Consider the following 21,378-nt stretch of genomic DNA (forward strand, 5'->3'; position numbering starts at 1 on the left):
ATAATCTCAAACAGTGTGCCATTACTGGAAATGTCACCTTACAGAAGGAAGCTAATACCAGGAAAATAGAAAGAAAATAATTCATTTCTTCATTCATTTAAGAATATTAATTGACTGTGTGTGTTCAAAAATTACTTAAAATCTCTAGTGATAATCATGAAGGCATACACTAAGGGAAAAACGAGTATTCAAGAAAATGTACTAACACTAGGAATTACAAGTGAAATTCTGTGGTGTTTGAATCAAGATCCTGCCCCTCAGCTCCTTCCACAAGATGAAAACCACTCCAGATGCAAACAACCCCAACACAGGCTGCCTCATGGCCCAGCTCCCAGTTGAAACAGTTGAGGATTCTCAGCTCACATGAAATTGCTGTACCTCAGTTTCATACTGTCCTTTAAGAGCAATGAAAAACATTATTTAGAAGATGTTTCCATTATTGAACCACTGCCAATATTAAGGTGGCTACCTTACTCATCAAACTGTACGACTTGGTCACAGCATTGCTTTCTCTTCCTGTGGCTCCTGGTTGATGGTGACGGGTAAAGGTCTAATGGCATTAATGTCACCGTCCCTTCCATGTTCTCAATGCTCAGCAGCCCATTTTTCCTCCAACCACATTTAAGTCATGAGTGAGAGAGAACGGCGCAGGTGACCATATGGGGTTCTGTGTGTGAGTCTGAGAGGACCATGGATGAAGGCCCAGGTCTAGGGGCATCACAGACTGTGAGAAGTGGCACTAGAGGACTGTGGGCAGCAAGTCTGCTCCAGGTAGATGCATTTGAAGAAGAGTCAGTGACACTTTCAGTCAATCTTTTTTTCCTTAGGCTGAGTGTTTCCTAGAAGGAGGGAGACTGCAGGGATGGAGGGTGGCGTGCAGCAGGGGAGGAAGGATGGGGCTGCGGAAACATGTTCTTATGTAATTATCTGCTCATCATTCAAGAAGCGTTCCCTGCATGTCTCCTGTGTTCCGGGCTGTCCTCTTCCTGACACGCCTGTCATGAGAGAACATACAGCACCTGGTGTAGGACTCTGCCACCTCAGCCTTTCTCCCCAAGTACTGATGCCCCTTCCCATCCCTTCCCCTCTGTCACAAGGAAGATCAGAGCCAGAACAGCCCTCAGAGCAGCAGGTTCAGGAATTCTCAACAATACTCTACAGTGTGAATTCCTTTAACTTCAGAAATACCCAAGGATCAAATAATCTAGAGATGGTCTTCAAGGGAACCACCCTCTCAGCTGCCCTGCTTCAACTCCCTCTGTCCACTTCCTTCACAGAAATCCCAAGATGTTCTGGAAACCCTTTAACACCTTTGATCCAGGCCACCTCCTGCAGAACCCACTCACTTCACAGGAAGTGAGAATCTCTTAGAGGGATCTTAGAGACTCCCGAGGGTATGTATGGAGGTGTGTCACCTTCTCTTTACACCATGTTACCTCTCACCCTGTGAGGACTGTGGACTGGCCCCTCCTGCTGACCTTGCCTGCTCTCCCCATCAAATACTTACAGTCAGGCTCTCCACTTCATGTGGACATAGAGGACAGAGACACCAACCACCAGCAGCACCTTGAAGCCCAGGAGGATCCCTAGAAGGACGTCAGGAGATACTCCTGGGCCTGAAAACAGAGAAACAGAGGGGGCCATTAGAGGAGACCATTCCCAGGGGCCTCTACTGTCTCTGTCTCAGGCTGCCTGCACCCAACAATGCTCTGGATCTCTCCAATCCTGCTCTGCTCTCAGGCTCAAGGCAGAAATCAAGGTAAAGAGCTTCCTCATCCTCAGTCACCTCCTTTCTCCTTTGTCAGGGCTGTCTTCCTCAAGGAACAGGGTGAAGAAAACTTGTGCTCAGTGACCCATGAGTGTGGCCCCTGATTTACTAACTTGGACTTCACTCCCCTGTGAGGCAGGTAGTATTATCCTCAGTCTAATGTGGAAACTGAAGCTTGGAGAGTTTATGGAGGTCACAAATAAGTGAGATTGAAACTTAGGAAATACATGGCTATTGTCCACATAATGACCCTAAGACCTTGCCTTTTGTGCAGACAAGTCCAAACTGTCAGAATTGCAGGAACAGTGTACTTCACGTGAGAGCTGCAGGCTGGAAAACACACTGTCATTCAAAGAAATGCGGTCAAAGGTTGGGAGGAGCTGAAACACCATTGGATGTGACCCCAGGGTCCATGTCAGCTGAAACAGTTCTACTGCACACAGAAAATTAGATCTTGGAGAGCACACTTTTAGATTCTTTGCAGGTTTATAATGACCCATTTTTGCTTAATTAAAAAATGAAGATATTAAAAATTTATGACAATTAAAATAATACTTAAGGTAGGACTGAGGAATTCACATATTTCCTGTGGGAAAGTAGAGAATGGCAATTCTCAGCTGAGAGGCTGTCTGGGACTTTCCCTTGGATGAAAAGAGCTTCATTGTCAAGTTTGCATCCCCTCCTAGAGGACAGCCTGGGTAGAGGACTGGCTAGACTAAAAGTATAAAGGTTCAGCTCCCTCCCCTCCATTTAAACATTTCTCAGAGAATGTTCTTCTGTCAGGTCCCTATAGAGCAACCAAGTCTGGTACCTGCGCTGTAGTTCAGCAGCTCCCTCTCCTGCTCCTGCACCCCCTCAGGCATGTGGACCCTGTCAGCCCCCAGCAGTAGCTTCCCACACTCATATCCATTTAGAGTTTGTTTCCAAGGCGAATGACCTGTGGGAAGCAACTGTGAGTCTTCTGGAGAGCAAACTCTAGAATGCAATTTGGAAACTGGATCACTCATCAGCTGGCTGGTCAAGAGGACCCAGCACTGGTGGGAGGTGCAGCAGAGGTGGGCCCAGCAGACCCTGTTGTTGCAACTGTTAAAATTCTCACCAGTGGTGAACTGGGATGGAGTAACCAGAGGAAGAGAATACCTGGGCATCAGGCATTTGGAAATGAGTTGAGAAATGATAATCATAAGGACTACAGGATTGGATGACTATTGCTGGGGCGTAACTCCTTTGGAGAAAGACAATGAAAAGTTTGTGTGAGCCAGAAGACTTCTTCATAACATTGCAGATTCTTTTTATCTAGAATCAGAGGGCAGAAAAAGCTAAGATTTAGGCCAAGGACATAATTTTAAGGGTAGCAGAGGGACATACAAATTCTCCAGTTCAACAAGGCAATGTTGGGGAATAAGGGACCTGAGACAGGGGCCTATGGGCCAGAGCACCCGACAACCTTCAGTCCCCTTCTGAGCTGCTGGGGACAATGGCAGCAGCACAGCTACTTATCTCCAAATACAGCCTCTCCAAACTGAAGAAAAAATACACAAAAAGGAAGTAAATTATATATACAACTGGGTGTCAGTATTATGTGAATAGAATAACTGGAAAAAGTCAAAGTAATTTTGAGTCAAAAGAGAAAAATTAACGAATCCTTCAACATAATCTTCCATGTGGCACCTTCCCACCCCCACTCAGGCACAAGGCACAGGGCAGCTAGCAGAGGTGCTGAGAGCTACTGGGGATGCACCACCACCAATACTGAGTTCATCTAATGCTGAAATACTGCACAGTGTCCTGGAGATCAGAGCACAGACCATAGGAGAAGGCTTCAGAGTACATCTGCTCAAAAGAGTTGGCACAGAACCCCCATAATCTGTGACTATGTTACCTTTCCTGGCAAAAGGATCTAGTCATAGTGATTAAGTGAAAAAGTGAAATGGGGATATTTTTTCAAATTTTCCAAGTGGAGCCAACGTACTCACAGATCCTGCTAAGTGAGTGACAGGGGAGGCAGATGAGCCGGAGAAGGAGTCATGATGACAGGGCCAGAGCTCAGAGTGCTGTGGGGCCACAGCAGAGGGTACAGGCAGCCTCTAGGGCTGCAAAAGGCAAGGACCTGGATTCTCCCCTAGAGCCTCCAGGGGGAGCCCAGTCCTGCCAACCCACTGCAGACCTCTGACCTCTAGAGCTCGAGATAACAAGCTTGTGTTGTTTAAGGCACAAAATGTGTGGTGATTTGTTATAGCCGCCACAGGAAGCTAATACCAGAAGAAAAGAATATTTAAAAGGGATGGGCACAACTTTAAGCACACAACTTCCATGGAGAAAATGCAAAAACGAAACAAGGGGGAAAAGGCTGTTTGGAACTGAGTGTTACCTGGAAATAGAAATAGTGGAGGTGGGAAATTTAGAGTTATGAAAGACAAAAAAAAAAAAAAACTATGGGGACTCAAAACCATGTTCTCATTATCAAGACCAGCCATCCACCATTAATCTGCATTGATACATGTGGATTTTGCTATATTGACACAAGAGGGTTTCATTCACCTAGAAACACTAAAACACGTCAATACCATAAACACGACTGAAAAGACATGCATTGTTATGCCATACCCGTTGGCCCAGGACTGCAGTGGCCTGAATCCTCAGATGCTGGTACAGACTGTGACATCCCAGTGCAGAGGGTCATGTTTGTATCTTGCACTTTGCTTCAGCCAGTCAACCCAAAAAGCCCAAAAACTGTTTCCAGGTTGGTGCTCAGCAGTGTGTGGGGCCAGGCCCAGGGGAAGCACTCAGAAGTAGCAGCCGGCTCTGAGACAGGTGGGAGGTGGAGACTCAAAAGCAAACCCAAGGTGGTGCAGGGAAGATGGCAGAGACTGATCTCTCCTGCTCTCCTGTTCAGCACTGCTCTGACCCCTGGAGATAACACCAGGTTCCAGCACAGGAGGACTGGGCACATGGGAGAAAAGGCACACTAGCTTGGGACCTGAGGATGGGAGAATAAACTCGGCATTCAGGCATCGGAAGTGGCACCATCCTAACACCCCAGCCCAGAATGCAACCCAGGTGTGGCATTTAAAAAGTCTAAAATCAATAGTCTATGTTTTCCCCTCAGGAAACAAGCAAAGGGGGTAAAAAATCAACACAAAGCAAGCAGGAAGAAGGAAATTATACAGGAAAGAGGAGAAATATTACTGAAATTTAAAATAGAGAAACTTACTGAAACAATAAGTGGGTTCTGTGAAAAGATCCATAAATTGAAAATTTTCTGTCAAGACTGATGGCGGAAAAAAAGGAACGACACATTTTCATATCAGGAACAAATGGGATAGCACCACCGACCCCGCAGACATCAGCTGTGTATGAGGGAATCTCTGAGCAACTCTGCAGACAGACAGGTGTGATGACTGCTGATCCACTGTCCCAATCTGGGGAAAAGGAGGCCTGTGCTGGGACCACCCACGGTCACTTGGATGACTGTCCTGACTCAAACTCCACGTCCTCCGGGCTCCCCTTCTGGAATTTCAGAGAAGCAGTTCAGGCATTTGTGGGTGAGCTTACTGATGGGGATGGGAAAGTCTAGGATGGAATGGAGACCAGGAGCAGGGTGGAAACACCAAGGAGGAGGGAGTGGCTGAAGTGGACAGTGGGTGCAAGGACTGTTAGGGGAAGAGAGGGACAGGCTGGACACTGTGAACACACGACCTCCATCTCTCTCTCTCTTTGTTCCTTTAACATGTATCAATGTGAACAGATCTATAAATATACGTGCCAAATTCTTACCAATGGTGATTCTTACAGTGTGCGATTTGGAGAGGGGACCTTCCTTCAAAACTTTACTTTCTATCGATAAGTTCCTAGATTTCTCTATATAAGCACTAATTACTATTTATAACATTAAAAGCAAAATAAAATTTAGATAGAGCTGGTCAGTTGGGGTGGAGGCCTCACCAGAGGGTCCATTTGTGCTCTGGTCCTTCGGGTTAGGGGAGGCCTCCAGGGTGAGGTTCTCGCTGACGGCCGGCTGCCCATCGTGCTGCACCAGACAGCTGAGCTCCATGGCCTCCCCACGGGGAGATGAATTCACCAGGATCCAGCTCTCCCAGGTGAAGGTCCCATCCTTGTTCTCTGTGCGGGTTGAGGGCGTTTCTGCTCGGGACATGTTTCCGTTCTTCAACCAGGTCAGCTGTAGGCGCTGGGGGTAGAAGTTCTCCACCTGGCAGGTGACGTTAGTCTGGTTCTCTGACATGGTGTGTCGGGAAACCTCCAAGGTGGGAGGAACTGAAACAGCACAGGGCAGAGGCTCTGACCTCGTGGACACACAGATCACAGAGGAGGGTCCCATAACACAGCTCCCCCACCACTGCAAGGGGGTAATTCAGGACAGTGCTAGGTGTGCAGCAGGTGCTCAGAACTCTCAGGGCTCTCTTTGCATGTAAATGAAATCACTAAGCTCAGTGCCCTGCACACAGTAGGTGCTCAAGAACTGGGAGCTGCTATTAGGGTGATAGGAGGAAATCACGAAGCACAGCTCTGGCATGCAGTTGGAAGATAATAACTGTAGCAAAATAAATGAAACCATCAAACACACAGGATCTTAGTTTATAGTAGGTGCTCAGTTTTTGGAGTTGCTCTTGGTAAAGCAGATGAAACTACCAAGTAGAGTGGTAGGTGTTCCCCTGGTCACTGCCATTAAACAGTGGTGAGTGACAGGCACCTCCAGGGCTTGGTGATGGGAAGGACTATCGGGAGTTAGACTCCAGGGAAATCACACTCTGGAACAAATGGCAGGGAGAGGCACAGGCTTGGAGGATAGGAGCAGGTGTGAGCTCGGGCTGGGTGTGAGGGGCATCTACCTCGGATGGCCTCAGACAGGTTGGCAGTCCCACGAAGAGGAGGGCCCCCCTTCAGGGTGACATGGTCCACCTGGCAGATGACCTGGGAGCGGACATCCCCCCGGGCCAGCCGCACCGTGGCTGTGCTGGAGATGCTGTAGGAAGGGCTGTCTCCGTCTGGGTCCACCGTGGGCTGGGAGGCTGGGAGCTCATTCCCATCTTTGAACCATCTCAGGACGATGTTCCTGGGGGAGAAGCCATGGGACTTGCAGGTGAAGCTCACTGTCTGCCCAGGTGTGGCCCTCCCGGTGGGGGCTGACACCATGGGGGGAGAGGGTTGGGCTGTAAAAGGAGCACAATGAACAATGAACATGATTGTGATCATCACCACCAGTGACAAGCACGTGACTCTGTAAGGATCCTTCTCATACATTGTCTTTATCCTCTGACAATGCTGGGAGGGCGTGTCATTGTCCTCATCCATCAGAGAAGCACACTCGGGTCCCCAGAGGTGAACTCTGAGTGAGAGGCAGGGTGCACAAGCAGCTCCAGGCCTGAGTTCAAAGTGCACCTTCCTTCCCCTAGGTGACCTCCCCCGGTCTGGGGTCGGTAACAGCAGTACTAAGCGCTCTCCCTCTTCGTATTAACTCCCTTGTCTGGCCTCCCCTGACACCTCCCTGACCTCACAGACAGTGTTCACAGAGTGAATGTGGGGGAAGCAGTGGGGACGGGACCCCATAGAGTGGAACAGGCTGGCAGCCGAGGAGAGGTGCGGCCTGGGCACATCCCAGCCCCGTCTGTGAGAGGGGGCAGCAGGCACTTCTGCTTCCTGGGCTGCAGGGAGGGTTAAATCTGGCAACGGAAGTTGTTTTGCTTTGAGTGAAACAGAAGATGCTTCACAAAAATAAATAAACACAGGTCCATCTTGTACCTGGATCTAATTTATATCTGGAACTCTCCCTTCAAGCACTAATAAGTTTACTCCATAATTTTCATTATTTCAACAAATATTCCAGTAGGGGTGAATCTGTGCCAATTGCTCAATTTCAAGGCATGGATTTGGGATGATTTTCTGAATTTGAGTTCTTATCTGGGGTCAGTTTTGGATTCAAAAAAGAAGAATGCAGAGATAGTCAAAGGTGGTTAATTTCCCAATGGTCACGAAATGAGAAGAGACACAGACACAGGCCCGTGAAGCAGGTAGACTCCCGTGTCGTGAAAGGATCCGCACTGATTCCAAGGGTCATTGAGTCACAACCAAGAGCAGTCTCTCCCTGTGGAAAGATTCTGTAGGGTGCCTTGAAATTGCTAATTATCACCCAACACCTTCTCTAACAGGCCGTACACATCAAATATGAAAAAGTTTTGTATTTGTAAATATCTACCTTGCTTCCTAAACCTCATCAAACATTTTGAGCACATAGGTAAAGGGGTGTCACTTGAAGAAGTCAAGTCATACAAACCCTAGCAGCCTGGATGTCACTGGGGGGATGGATGCTGGGATCAGTTACCATGGACTGGGAGCCTCTTGGGCTCCTGATGATGCGCTGATGTCTCTGTACCCCTCAGCTGCTCACCTTCCCACCACCCTGCAGGCCGGCCCTGGTGGACTCACTAACGGGGCAGACAGAGCAGATGAGTGCAAAAATCCAGATGGAAAAAAAAAGAAAAGAAAAGAAACGACCAAATTAATGTTCTCTCACTTAATTTTTTTTATGATCTCCTCAGGAAACAAATTTGACAAATTGGCTTTCAAAACACACACCAGCCCTGGCTCAATGGATTGAGTGCAGGCCTGCGAACCAAAGGGTCGCTGGTTCGATTTCCAGTCGGGCACATGCCTGGGTAGTGGGCCAGGTCCCCAGTACAAGTTGCATGACAAGCAACCAACCACACATTGTTGTTTCTCTCCCTCTTCTTCTCATTCTCCCTCCCTTCCCCTCTCTAAAAACAAATAAATAAAATCTTTTACTTGCATGTGCACACACACACACTCACCAGACCACAGGTGTTCCCCTGAATATTTACAGAAACTGGGAGCATTTTCAAAAGGAGAGAAGATTTTGGCAGTGACATGCTGGTGTGCTGGGCAGGAAGGGTTCTGTTGCTGAGCAGTGAGTACTTGTGGGGATTTCAGACCCAGTCTAGACACACACATGGGTTTGAAGATGGAAAACATCCCCAGCCATGGAGCTGGGATCTAACAGGGTGTCCGGGCTGTGCATCCTGAGGACTGAAGAGCGCAGGATGCCACTCTCAGCCCCCTGCCTGATCTGCAGGAGGGTGTCCCTGCTCCTCCACTCACACTCATTTTCTTGGGCCTCTGATGAGCTGTCTCTGGCACACGAGATTCCAAAGCATCCCCACCACCCAAAGGTGTTGTTCTCACAGCTCCAGCAGCAGGGCTAGCCACCTTTGTCAGGGGAAAGAGGATGAGCTTTCCTCTGTGACCCCAGAGAACATCTACCTCAGGGCCTTCTGCCTCTGGATAGTGAAGAACTTCAGCTGCCAGGCCCATGTCTGACAGTTAAACCAGAATTCCCAGGGTGGACCCAGGGTCTGGGGACCTTTGCAACGATTCCCAGGTGATTCCAATGAGCAGGGAAGGATGAACAGCACAGAACCCCACCTCCAACCCCATCATATTGAGACCTGGGAAAGAAAGTGGCCCATCCAAGGTCCTATGTCTTTGGCGCATCACAGCCTATAGTCATCAAACATCTACTACGTGCCAGGTACCACACTGATCACTGCGCATGCATTCACTCACTCAGTCCTCAGAGCTGCTCTGTGAGGTTGGTGCTGTCACTGACAGATGAGGACACCAGGCACAGTGTGGACAGCGATGTGTCAGAGGTCACAGGCCAGGAAGTGGCAGAGCTGGGATCTGGGACCAGGCAGGGGACTTGTCCTATAAGCTCACCAGCTGGGAGCTGATGCTCAGTGACACCCTGACCCACCCATCGGGGGCTTTCTAGACATCCCCTCCTGTCCTCACAGACCCCTGAGTGGGAGCTGGGACTATCACCCCTGCACAGATGGGGACACTGAGGCCCCCAGGGACACCGAGACTTGCCCAAGAGCAGCCAGCAGTGGGAGGACACCATTGCTCACTGAGGCTCTGCCCTCTCACCAGGCTCACTGTAGCCTCAGTCCTTCCTGCAGAGGGTGGGGAGAGTGGCCATGTCTGCAGGTGAGGACATCAAGGCCCAGCAAGAGGCAGTCGGCCACGACCGTGAAATAACACCCAATTAGGGGAGTGACTCTGTGCTGGGAGATTCAGACAGAGCATCTCAAATTCTTCCACTCTCCAGAGGAGTCCATGATTATCACCATCTTACAGAGGAGCAAAGCGAGGCTGAGAGAAATGAAGGGGCTGTCCCTCGCCCAGTAATAGGTCCTGGGTGTATTTGCTGTGGCCCCCAATTCATGTCCATCTACGCAGGTCCCAACACTGGCTGCCTCCTTCTGTTTTCTCTCAGAGAATTTTGAGGAATAATAGGGAGGAGTCAACTCCAAGTGACCAGGACATGAGACCCTCTCGCAATAAACAAAAGACATGGTCTCCTGAAAAATCAGTCTAGAATACGAACTCAGCTCATTCAGGGCCCCAACTAGCCCCTAGGAAATGGCTGTTCCTCCTTATTCTGAGTCTGCGTGTCCAGGATTATTATTCAAGGTGTTTCTGGGGGTGCTGTGACCCCTCTCTGCTCTGTCAAGGCCACTGTCCCCAGGCTGCTCCTGAGGGTGCTCAGTGAAGGATGAACAGCACCACAGAGGGGAAAAGCCTCCTGGATGCTTCTGTGTGCTGAGCCCTGTCATTAGGAGCAGGGTCAGCACATGGTGAGATTTCTGCATACCTGTCTGATCTGGGTTGTAAAGTTGCCCACTCACCCCTCAATCCCCCTGCAAAGACTTTTAAAAAGTGTTTACTGCTATAGAACAAAACAGTTTAAGATTTTAAAGGAGAGGTGTGGAGGTTTCTGCACACTTTGACAAGCATGCAGGGGTGGCAAAAACCAGGGGCTGTGAGTCGGGCTGTTGGGGTCAATCTTTGCTTCCCTACCTGCTCACCAGTCAGGGCCCTCTCTGAGCCTCAGAGTATTCATCAGTGAACAACAGCCCCTGTCACAGCACTGGCTATAAAAGTAAATGCCTCGAGGAAGGATAAGGCATCTGAAACGCTTCTGCTCCCCGCCCACTCCTGCCTCCCTGCTTCCTCACCCAGGGCATCGTCTGGGCAGGCAGCTTGGGGAAGAAGAAGCAGCATCTACCAGGAGGCAGCAGACCTGAGATGGAGTCACTCACTACCTGTGATTGTTTAGGCAAGGGGCGCACCATTGGGAACTACTGTAACTTCAGAAAAATCAGGATAAAGCCACCTTCCCTGCCTACGTTCAGAGGTTGTGGGTAGACTCTGTTGCTACCATGTCTAGGACAAAAATGGGCAATATCCACACAAATTAAAATCACATACCCTCTGACCCAGTAATGCCACTTCTGGTGGGCATCTCCCCCTTGAGCAAGTGACACATGGACAAGGTTCTCCCCTGCATCACCATTCTGATACCCAGAGGTTGGGAACAACTTATATCCATCAACAGGCTGTCAGTGAACAATGCTGTGTACCTACACTGGAGGATTAGGCAGCTGTTGAAGAAGGGGCAGCTCTAGGTGCTGATGGGGCTGCTTGATTTGGGGGGATGGGGCTGAAGGATCCAGTGGATTTTAATCACCTTAGGCTTCAGGGTCCGATGTGAAGGGCATGTGAACCTTTGAGAAAACAATGAAAAGGATATTCTGGCTCCTTGTTCAATGGTTTGGTGTAACTACCTGTCATTCAGCACCTACTATGTGCCAAGTCTTCACAGAAAGAAGGTTCTGCAACAGGGCAGGAAGGAATATTGCTTGGACTTAGACTGAGCTGTGGAATGATCCCCTCACTCACTGGCCATGTGACTGTGGCCAAAACCACTGTCCCCTCTTGGCCTCAGGTTCCCATCTGTGCACAGGGGTATATCAGGCAGGAATGTCTAAAGGTCCTTTGTGTGGGGACATTCCAGTATTCAGGATCTTGGACCCCTGGCAGAAAATCCTAAGTAAACATTTTTGCTGCCTCAATGGGGTGACCCTAAAGGCCCCCAGATGGGGAACCTCCTCTCAGGATGAGGAACAGTAGATAAAACTCTGCTCAGAGCCTAAGTGACAGTGTGACGGGGTCCCTGAAATAAAGGGGGTTTATCAGACAGACCCACAGTGAGCGCCCAACCTCTGGCACCTCCTCCCAGTAGGGCTGGCAGAGCAAACAGGGAGTTTGTGCCCCTTAGGGATGTCTTCTCCTGTGATGCTTCTGAGGAGGAAATAAAGAAACACGTCCCCCTCCCTGCCCTGCATGGATCTCTCCCAGCTGCAGGGAGGAGAACGAAGCTTCATGGGAGAAGAGCTCTGCCTGCTCAGTCGCCTGCAGCTTCCACAGCACCCAGGGTGGAGCCCAGCTCCCAGCGGGTGTCAATGAGGGGGCTCGGCCACACTGAGGGGAGCACTCTCTGGAGGCAGCAGTGAGGTCTGACTTCATGACAGGCAAGTCATTGGAAAAGGCTATGGCTGGGGAACCAGGCAGATGGGGGTTCCAGACTTTTCCCACCCTTTACCAGCCATGGTGCCTGAGTTTCAACGTTCCTGATCTGCAGGAGGGCTGACATCAGACCAGGAATCAGACCCTGACCGTAAGTGCCCATGATCACAACTGATTCCTAGTTGCTGTTCTAAAAGCAAAGTTTATTCTTATGGGCTTCTTCTCACACACCAGGGACAGAGGGCCCCACACCGTACTCACCACTCACGGTGAGCCGAGTGCCTGCTCCAGACTTGAGCTCCGTGTCAGGGCTTCCTCTGCGGAACTTCACGCAGTAGTAGGTGCCCGTGTCTGCTGGGGTGATGTTGCTGATGCGGATGGAAAAGTCCATGCTGTTTTTCCTCGTGACATCTGTAGCATTTGTTACTCGGGGGGAGTGGCTTCCTTTTTGACTGTAGATTAACTCCCGGCCTGACCCTGTCCCCCTGAACCACATGACAGGCCCCACGGGGGAAATGGAGGTCATGGTGCAGTTCAGAGTGGCCATCTCTCCAGCTGCCACTGACACTGACTTGTCACGTTGAATCACCTGCAGCTCCTCACCTGCCCCTCCTGGAGGGAAACACAGAGCAGTTATTTATCCTCTATGTGTGATTGGGTGGGTTTTGTTAGGTGTTTATCAACAACAGCTTTCATTGACTGAGTGCTCACCCTGAGCAGGCTTGGGCTCAGGGTATTGCATGTGTCATACATGTAACCCTTACAACAAGCCTGTAATATGAGATCTTATTAAGAATGAGGAAACTGAGGCACAGAAGAGTAAAGTGATGTGACAAAGAGTGGCTTTAAATCTTTCCCTGCCAAGTAGTTCTGGTTGGTGCCACCAATGGAGAGTGTGTGCTGGGCCATTTCCTGTGATGCTTGGCTGCCCAGTGAGCCAAGTGGCTGCTGGCGGTGTGACCCATCCAGACTGAGGAGAAGGAGCGCATCGGCCAGTCCTTCTGTGCCTGAGACACCAACGTAGCCATGGCTGATCTTGTAACGACGACAAAATTAGTTGATAAAGACCTGTTGAATTTTTACCCCAATTTCAACTTCAACATCTCTCGTGAAAGAGACTGTGCTGCTGAACCTGAGCTTCAAGTTGGAGTTGATGTAAAGAGGAGAAGTTTTCTAGGTGATGGTTCAATTTCAGAATTCTTTGAGACTATGAAAAGAAAGTTTACACACAAAGAATAAGAAACAATTAGAAGCTTTAAGGATGAATGCATTGGCTGGATGTTTTACAGGGACGCAGCACTGAAAGAAACCATCATAAAAGCCATAGGTACTTGGACTAGGATATGAACTGCAGTGGCTTGTGTGTGCTATGTCCCCATTAACTCTGGATATAGGCCAGGCTTGTAAAGAAGCCCAGTGGTTCTGGAGGGAGAAGAAGAAAGGGAAAGGAGATTGAAGAACAGAAAAGGATGCGCACCATTTGTTGCAGTGACTCTTAGGAAACCCGATGGATCCTTACCATCAATGACTTGTATCATCTGCTGTTCCCATGGCCCCTGAAGATCCTTCATTTAGGGACTGTTTTTGCTTCACAGAAGAAAGTTTGATATGGAATGGTACAAAGTAATCATAAGACAAGAGAAAAGAAAGCTGTTTTGTTTTATTCTGTAGTCAATACAAAATTAATGGCTGATGCTATCCAATTTTATTTCACAAAACAGTTAGAAAAAGAAAAGGACAACTTTTCCTATTAAAAAAAGTGTACTCCTAGCCCTGTATGATGTGTTTCAGTTGGTAGGAGCATCATCCTGTAGCTGAAGGGCTGTGAGTTCGATTCCCAGTCAGGGCACAAGCATAGGTTGTGGGTTTGATCCCTGGCACCTGCTCAGGCTCAAGGACCCCCATCTGAATGCATCCAATCCCCACTTCCAGTGAGGATCCCAGGTCAGGGTGTGTAGGGAGGCAACCAATTGATGCTTCTGTCCCACTGATGTTTCTCTTCCCTCCCACCTCTCCCTCCCCCCCCCCTCTGAAAACAAATGAAAACCAGTGTCCTCAGGTGAGCATAAAAAAGGAAAACAGCATACCCCCAGTTTACCAAAGCGTAAAGAAGACATGTTTACCTTTTCTTCCTCCCCAAATCACATTGAACTGACAGAAGAAATAGCAAAGGGTGGCTGAATCTTCAGTGGTGCAGGGCACCCCACTGCATCACAAGTGGCTTTATTGTGCTTCACTTTGTTGCACTTCACAGGTGTAACATTTCTTACAAATGAAAGGCAAGAAGACTGAGCACCAGTAAAAACACGACTTGGGTTGTTTCAGAGGTCTGAAACTGCACCTGCAGCGTCTCTCAGGCAGCCTGCACATGCTTGTTGCAGAAAATGCAATTATGCAATAAAGAAACATTTAAATTTTGTTTTTAAGACAAATTATAGCAGAGATAACTATTTCTAAAACTTTTTCTTGACAAATGAATTCTAATGGATGTACTTACTTTTTAACACAACATGGTAACATGATTTTGTAATGTTTTCTACTAATTGCATATCTACTGTTAATAAATACTTCTGTGGCATAACTTCCACTGGCTCTACAGCATTCTATTCTATGGCTAATGTCAGTTAGGATGCTTTTGACCAGAGGTAAGTGTCCAAACATAACTGACTTAAGTAACCAAGCACATTTATTATCTCACACAGAACTCAGAGGTGTCATCAAGGACACCTTTTTTGCTTCAGCCTCAGTGTATTTGGCCTTAGGCTTGTCTCCTGGTCCAGAGAGCTGCTGCTATAACTGCAGCTTCACATCTTCACAGAATTGCATCTAAAAATCAGGAAAAGCTGTTCTTCCTCTCATGTCTCAATCTGTCAGTGAGAAGTGCATTTCCCACGGGTCCCCAGAAGATTCCTCCTTGGTTCCCTGGACTCAGTTCCCTGGGTCAGCTCACTGAGAAAGCGATGGTTAGACCCTGTGGGATGTGGACACTGGGCAGGGGAAGGAGCTGAGGGAGGTTGGGAGGGTGGCATCGAGGGGATGCCCACAGCCTGCCGAAAGGGAGGGGCCACTGCTTAGTGTTCCTACAGGTCAGACGTTTGGTCATGTGCAGACATCACTGTGAGCAGTGATGGGGAGCAAGCACCCTGTGACCATGTTCTGAGGTGTGTACTTAGTCATGGCCTTGACAGAGGTTCTGGAAGTGGAATAATTGGTTCAATGGGATAGATACATTTAGAGCTTTGATAAGTATTGTCAAATGGTTCCCCCAAAAGGCTGTGCAGCTCACACTTCCAGCTAGTTTATATGTGTGACCACCCTTTCACCCCCACCTGCATACTCCCTGGTAAACTGTATATACTATTTTAAAAAAATTAATCTTTGCCATTGTAAGTGAAAACTGGTACCTTATTTGTAAGTTTTTTATGTATGTCAGTACAAATAGGGTTGATATGTCATTATCTTTTATTTTAATAAGCATGCTCAAATATTCAAAGCATTGTGAGTAATGTGTTTTAAAAGGATCAACTAACATTTATAACACAGAAAGCATTGTTATCCCTAGCATAAATGCAGTGAGGATATGAAAAAAAATGTCATCCGTCTTGTCATTATAATAATAAAATGATTGACATTGAATTAAACAAAAAGAGTGTGTTTAAGTGCTGAGTCACCTCTGGAAGTGTCATGCTTCCCCAGACATTTCTGGCTGTGCACTCTCTGCTTCATGGAGTGTCCCACTTCCAGACCATTGCAGGGTGGGACTCTGAGACTTCTCTAGACCACTGAGCTGTGTGCAGCTGGGAATGTATGTTGTGGAACATGCATTTCACTGCAAGACCCTCTATGGAGCAACTTCCCTCTGCCATGGAGATGCACGTGTCACGCTGGGCTCTGCTCCCTCAGCCTGGGCACCCGAGTGACAGTGACATGCAGAGCTCCACACACACAGTGAACATGTTGTTCAAATATGAAGTAAAAGAAGCTTTCAAGTTCCTGAGATTTTTCCCGATAGCGCCTTGCTGCTTTAAGAAAATACCAAAATCTCAGTGGCTTAAAACAACTGAAGTTGATTATTTTATAGTTTCAGAGGTCAGAATTCAAAGTTGGTGTTAGTGGACTGAGTTCAAGCTGTCAGCCAAGCTGCATTTTTGGAGGCTTTTCCCTGCCTTTCCAAATTCTAGAGGATGCCCACATGTCTTTTCTTATGATTTCCAGCTTCCTGTAACTCCAACCTTTTGATTTTTTTGTTACTTCTCTAACTTTGATTTTCTTACCACCTTCTTGTAAGAATGCTTGTGATTATATTGTGTCCACCTGAAAATTTAGGATAACCTTTCTATATCAAGTCTTAACTTAATGACTTCTCCAAAATCGTCTTTACCATATGAAGTAAAATATTCCCAGGTTCTGGGAACTAAGACATAGACCTCTTTTGAAGGCCCATTGCTTTCTGTACCAGGGACACCTCTATGACAGTTACAGAACCCAGTGCTGTAAGTAAAACACCCATGTATGTGGCATTACCACACTGTATGAATGACAACTCCATACATGGAATCTACAAGAAGAACTATTCAAGCAGTGGACTGGTGAACCAGTTCAAAAAAGAAAACTAGAAAGCAATCACAGGAGAAAAATGAAGTAGTCATGAATAAAAAGAAATTTAATAACACTCAAAAAATCGATAGGTCAAAGAAGAAATCATAAGAGAAATTAGAGAACCTTAAGAAACATGAGAGTGAAAACACAACACAGCAAAACATATGATGCAGGCAAAGCAGTCATAGAGGGAAATTCATAGCTGCAAATGCATGCATTTAAAAAGCCCCAGCTGGTATAGCTCAGCTGGTTGGAGCATCGTCCTGTAAACCAAAAATTTGCAGGTGTGATTCCCACTCAAGGCACAAGCCTGTGTTCTGCAAAATTTGGTCTGTGCCTTTGGTCCCAGTTGGGGCATATATGAGAGGCAACTGATCAATGTTTCTCTCTCTGACATCAATATTTCTATTCCTCTCCTTCTCCCTCTTTCCCTCTCTAAAAATAAATAAAAAGATCTTTAAAAAAGAGAAAAAGAGAGATAAAAGATCATAAATGAATGATGTTACTATGCACCTTAAGAAATTAGAGAAAGAAAATCAAAATAAACCTCAAACCTAAGGTATCAGAAAGAAGAAGATTATAAAGAGTAGTGCAAAAGAAATAAAATGTGAAGAGAAAAACAACAGAAAAAATCAACAAAACCAAGAGTGGTTCTTCAAAAACATCAGCACAATCAACAAACCTTTAGCTATATTGACTAACAAAAAAGGAGAGAAGATCTAAATAAGTAAAATCAGAAGGAAAAGGACATTCTTAAAATTTTTATAGTAACAAAACTCAGTTACAATTTGCAGTGGTGATGAACAATTCAAAAATGAGAGTGAGCTAACAATTTCATTTTCCATAGCAAAAAAATATAAAATACTTTGGAACAAATTTAATCACTGTGGTGCAAGACCTGTACACTGAAAAGTAATAAACTTTGCTGAATGAAGTTTCAGCAGACTTAAATGGAAAAACATCTGTGTTCATGGACTGGGAGACTTAATATTATAAAGATGTCAGTAGCAGCTAAAACAATCTACAGATTCAACAAAATATCTATCAAAATATCAATAGCCTTCTTTGAAGAAATAAAAGTTTATTTTGAAGCTCATGTAAAATGCCAAGGGACCCCAAATAATGAAACAATCTTGAAAAAAAGAACGTAGTTGAAGGACTCACATTTCCTGATTTAAAAACTCAGTACAAAACTACAGTAATCACAGTAGTGTTGTCCTGTCACAAGAATAGATAGACCAATGGGATAGAACGGAGAGCCTAGAAATAAGCCCTCACATACATGTGAGATGATTTTCAACGAGGATGCCAAGACTGTTTAATGAAGCAAAGACAGTGTTTCAATACCTGGTGCTGGGAGACTAAATATCCACATACAAAAGATTGAAGTTGGACCCTTATCTTAAATCATAAATAAAAACAAATGCAACATAAATAAAAAACCTAAATATAAGAACTAATACTTTAAAATTCTTAGAAAAAAAACATAGGCAAAACTCTTCATGACTTCCGATGTAGCAATGATTTGTTGAATGTGACACCAAAACCACAGGCGACAAAGAAAAAAAGTCCCTCAGAGGAGGTTGCAGCTGTGGCACCAACGATAAACCCTGTGTTCTTCTCTGTTTCTCAGCTTCTGCTCAGGGAGAAAGTCTGTGGGTCACCTTTGCAGAGTGTGAGCTGGTGAAACCCTCCCACTTAGCACTGTGTGTGACCACACAGCCCCCAAGGAGGATACATGCAGTCACAGGGCAGGTTCCTTTGTGCCAAGAACAGGAGACTGGCTTAATTTGAAGTCAGGACAAGAATGGGGACAGGGAAGCAGAACAGCTGAGATCAAAATAGGAGAAACAGGAATGAATCTTGGAGGGAGAAGTGGAAGGGAAGGAGGAGGGAAGACAGAAGAGACATCAGAGCATGGAGAAGAGCGGGAATGACAAACTGTGTCTGTGCTTCTGTACATATCACATCTATATCTGTGACCCAGGTGTTTCCCTGAACTCTGGACTGTAGGCCCAACCACCCACTCAAGTTTTCCTTTGGATGAAAAAATACATCTCACAGTCAACATGTCCAAAGTGAACTTCTGAATTTTCCCAAAGGCTCTTGATGCCTCACCTGAGGCACCTTTATGCTTCCAGATGCCTCCACATCACCAACACGTGGAGTCTTGCTCTTCCACCCTGAATCCTGTGCATCAGAAATCCTGTGGTTCCCTTTCCACATGTACCCAAGTCTCCATCTCCCCACTGTCTCTACCGGCTACTGTCCTGGTACAAGTCATTTCTTTCTGTCTGCATGAATGTTCTACCTGCTTCTCTCTATGTCCTGTTGTAATCTATACTCAACTAAATGCTGTGATATTTTAAACCTTATGTAACATTATCTCACTTCTTTCTTTAAAACCTTACAATGGGCAATCTTTTCACACTGAGATAAAGCTAGAATACCTCCACAAAGCAGGAAGATTCTACTCTCATGGACTTCGCACATGCTGTTCCCTGACAGGAAGTCTCTTCCCCCAGATAACACCAAGGCTCACTCCTGACCTTCTTTAATGTTGGTTCAAATTTCCCCTTCTCAGGGATGCCCACCCAGACATCTCTGTTTAATATACATCCCAACTTACAGATTCCACCAACTCTTTTGTTCAGCAATGCTTTCATTTCCCCCTAAAATGTACCACTTTCTGACATTCTATAATATTTAATGATTAATTATGTCTATTGTTTACTGTCATTTCCCCACTGGGCTATAAACTCCATGAGGGCAGCAACTTAGACTCTTCTGTTCACCAGCAAACCCCAAGTTCTGATAACGTTTTGGTACATTGGAGGTATTTAATAAATATTTGTATTACACATGAGAATTGGCCAGTCACACTTCTCCCTGACACTCTGAAGCTTACCTTAAGTGGGACAATTTGTGTATTTATCTCAGACACTGAGTTTCCCAGTGAGATGACTTAGTGAAAAACAAAAGCATCTGGTGCATGTGCAGGAAGCAGAAGAACCTGAGAGCAGAAAACCACAAACCCCTCTCCCCCAGCACCCACCCTGCCCCACACCTATTGGCCTAAGTGGCAGAAATCTCATGGGATGGATGTGGGGTAATGGGGAAATCTATGAGCTCTAGGATCAGGCTGTTTGAGTTCAAATAGTAGCTCTACCATTTACTCTTGAGTGACCTTGAACCTCTCAATGCTTCTCTTTTCTCTTGTGTAGTTAAAGGTGATGAGAGGACTTACCTTGGAAATGATGATTACATGAGATTACAGACACAGGACTGTCCAACAGTATCTGAACGTGGTGAGTGTTCAAGCAATTGAAAAGGTGTTATCATCCTACCTCCTGAAGTTATGATGCTTCAACCACCATTAAAGGATATAGATATGTATAAAAATATAACTACAGATGTAGATCACACAAGAAGGAGACTCTATATCTTTTATCTCCTTCCTTCCTTCTCACCCCCATCAGTCATGGAAAAGAGATGCCAAGATTATAATGCATAAACTTCTACTCACTTTACCAAGAGAGATGCCTACTTGTCTCAAAAGTTTGGAGAAGGTAATGGGTAAGTTTAGAAAAGCAGAAAAGAGAGAAGGTGTTTGAGAGACAGAGAGAACTAAACATCTGTTCATGCACATTTCATGTAGACTTAAAAAATTTTGAAGTAAACAATAAGGAAAGGTCTTTCAAAAATGTGTGTGTGTGCATTCCCTCACACTCACACACACAAACACACACAGATACATGCATCTCAAATCTATATAGAATATGGACTCACATGCTAGTACACAGGTTGTTTTGAGGATTAAATAGGATGATTTGAGGATAGTAGATTTTTAAATGCTCAGTAACATACTTGACACACAGGCACCATGCCACACATCATCAACAAAATTTCCTGAGTAAACAGCAGAACTTGAACCTTAGGGTCTCAGAGTGGCCTAATGGGAGATGACTACTCTTCAATTTAGTTCCCTGTGTTTTTTGATTTTCCGCAGTCAGCCTCCACTGAGAAGCCGTATCACGTGGTTAAAAGAACAAGCTCTGGAGCTTCTCTGCCTGGACTTAAATCCAGCTGAACCACTGCCTCACAAAGGTGATGTTGGACAAGTTACTGTCTCTGCCTCAGTTTCCTCATCTGCAAGTTGAGGATAATAGTCGTAGTTCTCACACAGGGATGTTGTGAGGATTAAAGGTTTTAACACGCACAGAACTGTCACTGTTGTGGTTTGAAGTGTCATCTGTTTTGATGCCTCTGGTACCCAGAATAAGGTGATAGACCAACAGAGAAGAAGCCCAGATCCCTGATCTCATGCTCTCAAGCCTTCTGTGAAAGCACTGGATGATGTGTCCTGTTTTTGTTGCAGGTTCTGAGATTTCTGAGGGTCAGGAGGAGGTCCAGGAGTAGGGAAAGAGAATTGTACCCCCGAAAAGTGCTCACCTGTGAGGCTCAGCAGTAGAGTCAGCAGCATGCAAGAAGGAGGGAGGGGCCAGGAGGCAGGGACAGGCATCCTGGAGGTCTGAGGAGCCTGCTCTGTCCTATTGTGTGCTGGGAGAGCTGGACTCTGCTCTGTGAGAGAAGAGAGGCCCCACCTC

General features: G+C 46.4%; 1 protein-coding gene and 1 pseudogene across 3 annotated transcripts in view; one reads left to right on the forward strand and one right to left on the reverse strand.

Annotated features, from left to right (window-relative positions):
- LOC123815154 (signal-regulatory protein beta-1-like) overlaps window positions 1-21,351 on the reverse strand; it is a 165,140-nt gene extending 143,789 nt beyond the window's left edge. The window contains exons 1-6 of one of the 3 annotated variants that reach the window (XR_006785027.1): window positions 21,224-21,351; window positions 12,434-12,784; window positions 6,619-6,939; window positions 5,714-6,043; window positions 1,508-1,616; window positions 470-995 (exon numbers count right to left, since the gene is read on the reverse strand). Coding sequence is in view for 2 of the 3 variants with exons in the window: in XM_045833365.1 (XP_045689321.1) it covers window positions 1,510-1,616; window positions 5,714-6,043; window positions 6,619-6,939; window positions 12,434-12,784; window positions 21,224-21,293 (1,179 nt within the window). In the remaining variant the exon portion in view is untranslated. Of the gene's footprint in view, window positions 1-66; window positions 996-1,507; window positions 1,617-5,713; window positions 6,044-6,618; window positions 6,940-12,433; window positions 12,785-21,223 lie in introns of those variants that run through there. The other 2 variants (XM_045833365.1, XM_045833364.1) reach the window with 2 other exon arrangements.
- On the forward strand, window positions 12,819-13,799 carry LOC123814938 (annotated as a pseudogene).
- Window positions 21,352-21,378: the final 27 nt, after the last annotated feature.

The sequence above is a fragment of the Phyllostomus hastatus genome, unplaced genomic scaffold (genome assembly GCF_019186645.2).
Source record: "Phyllostomus hastatus isolate PE091 unplaced genomic scaffold, TTU_PhHast_1.1 phas_contig_17, whole genome shotgun sequence".
Taxonomy (NCBI): domain Eukaryota; kingdom Metazoa; phylum Chordata; class Mammalia; order Chiroptera; family Phyllostomidae; genus Phyllostomus; species Phyllostomus hastatus.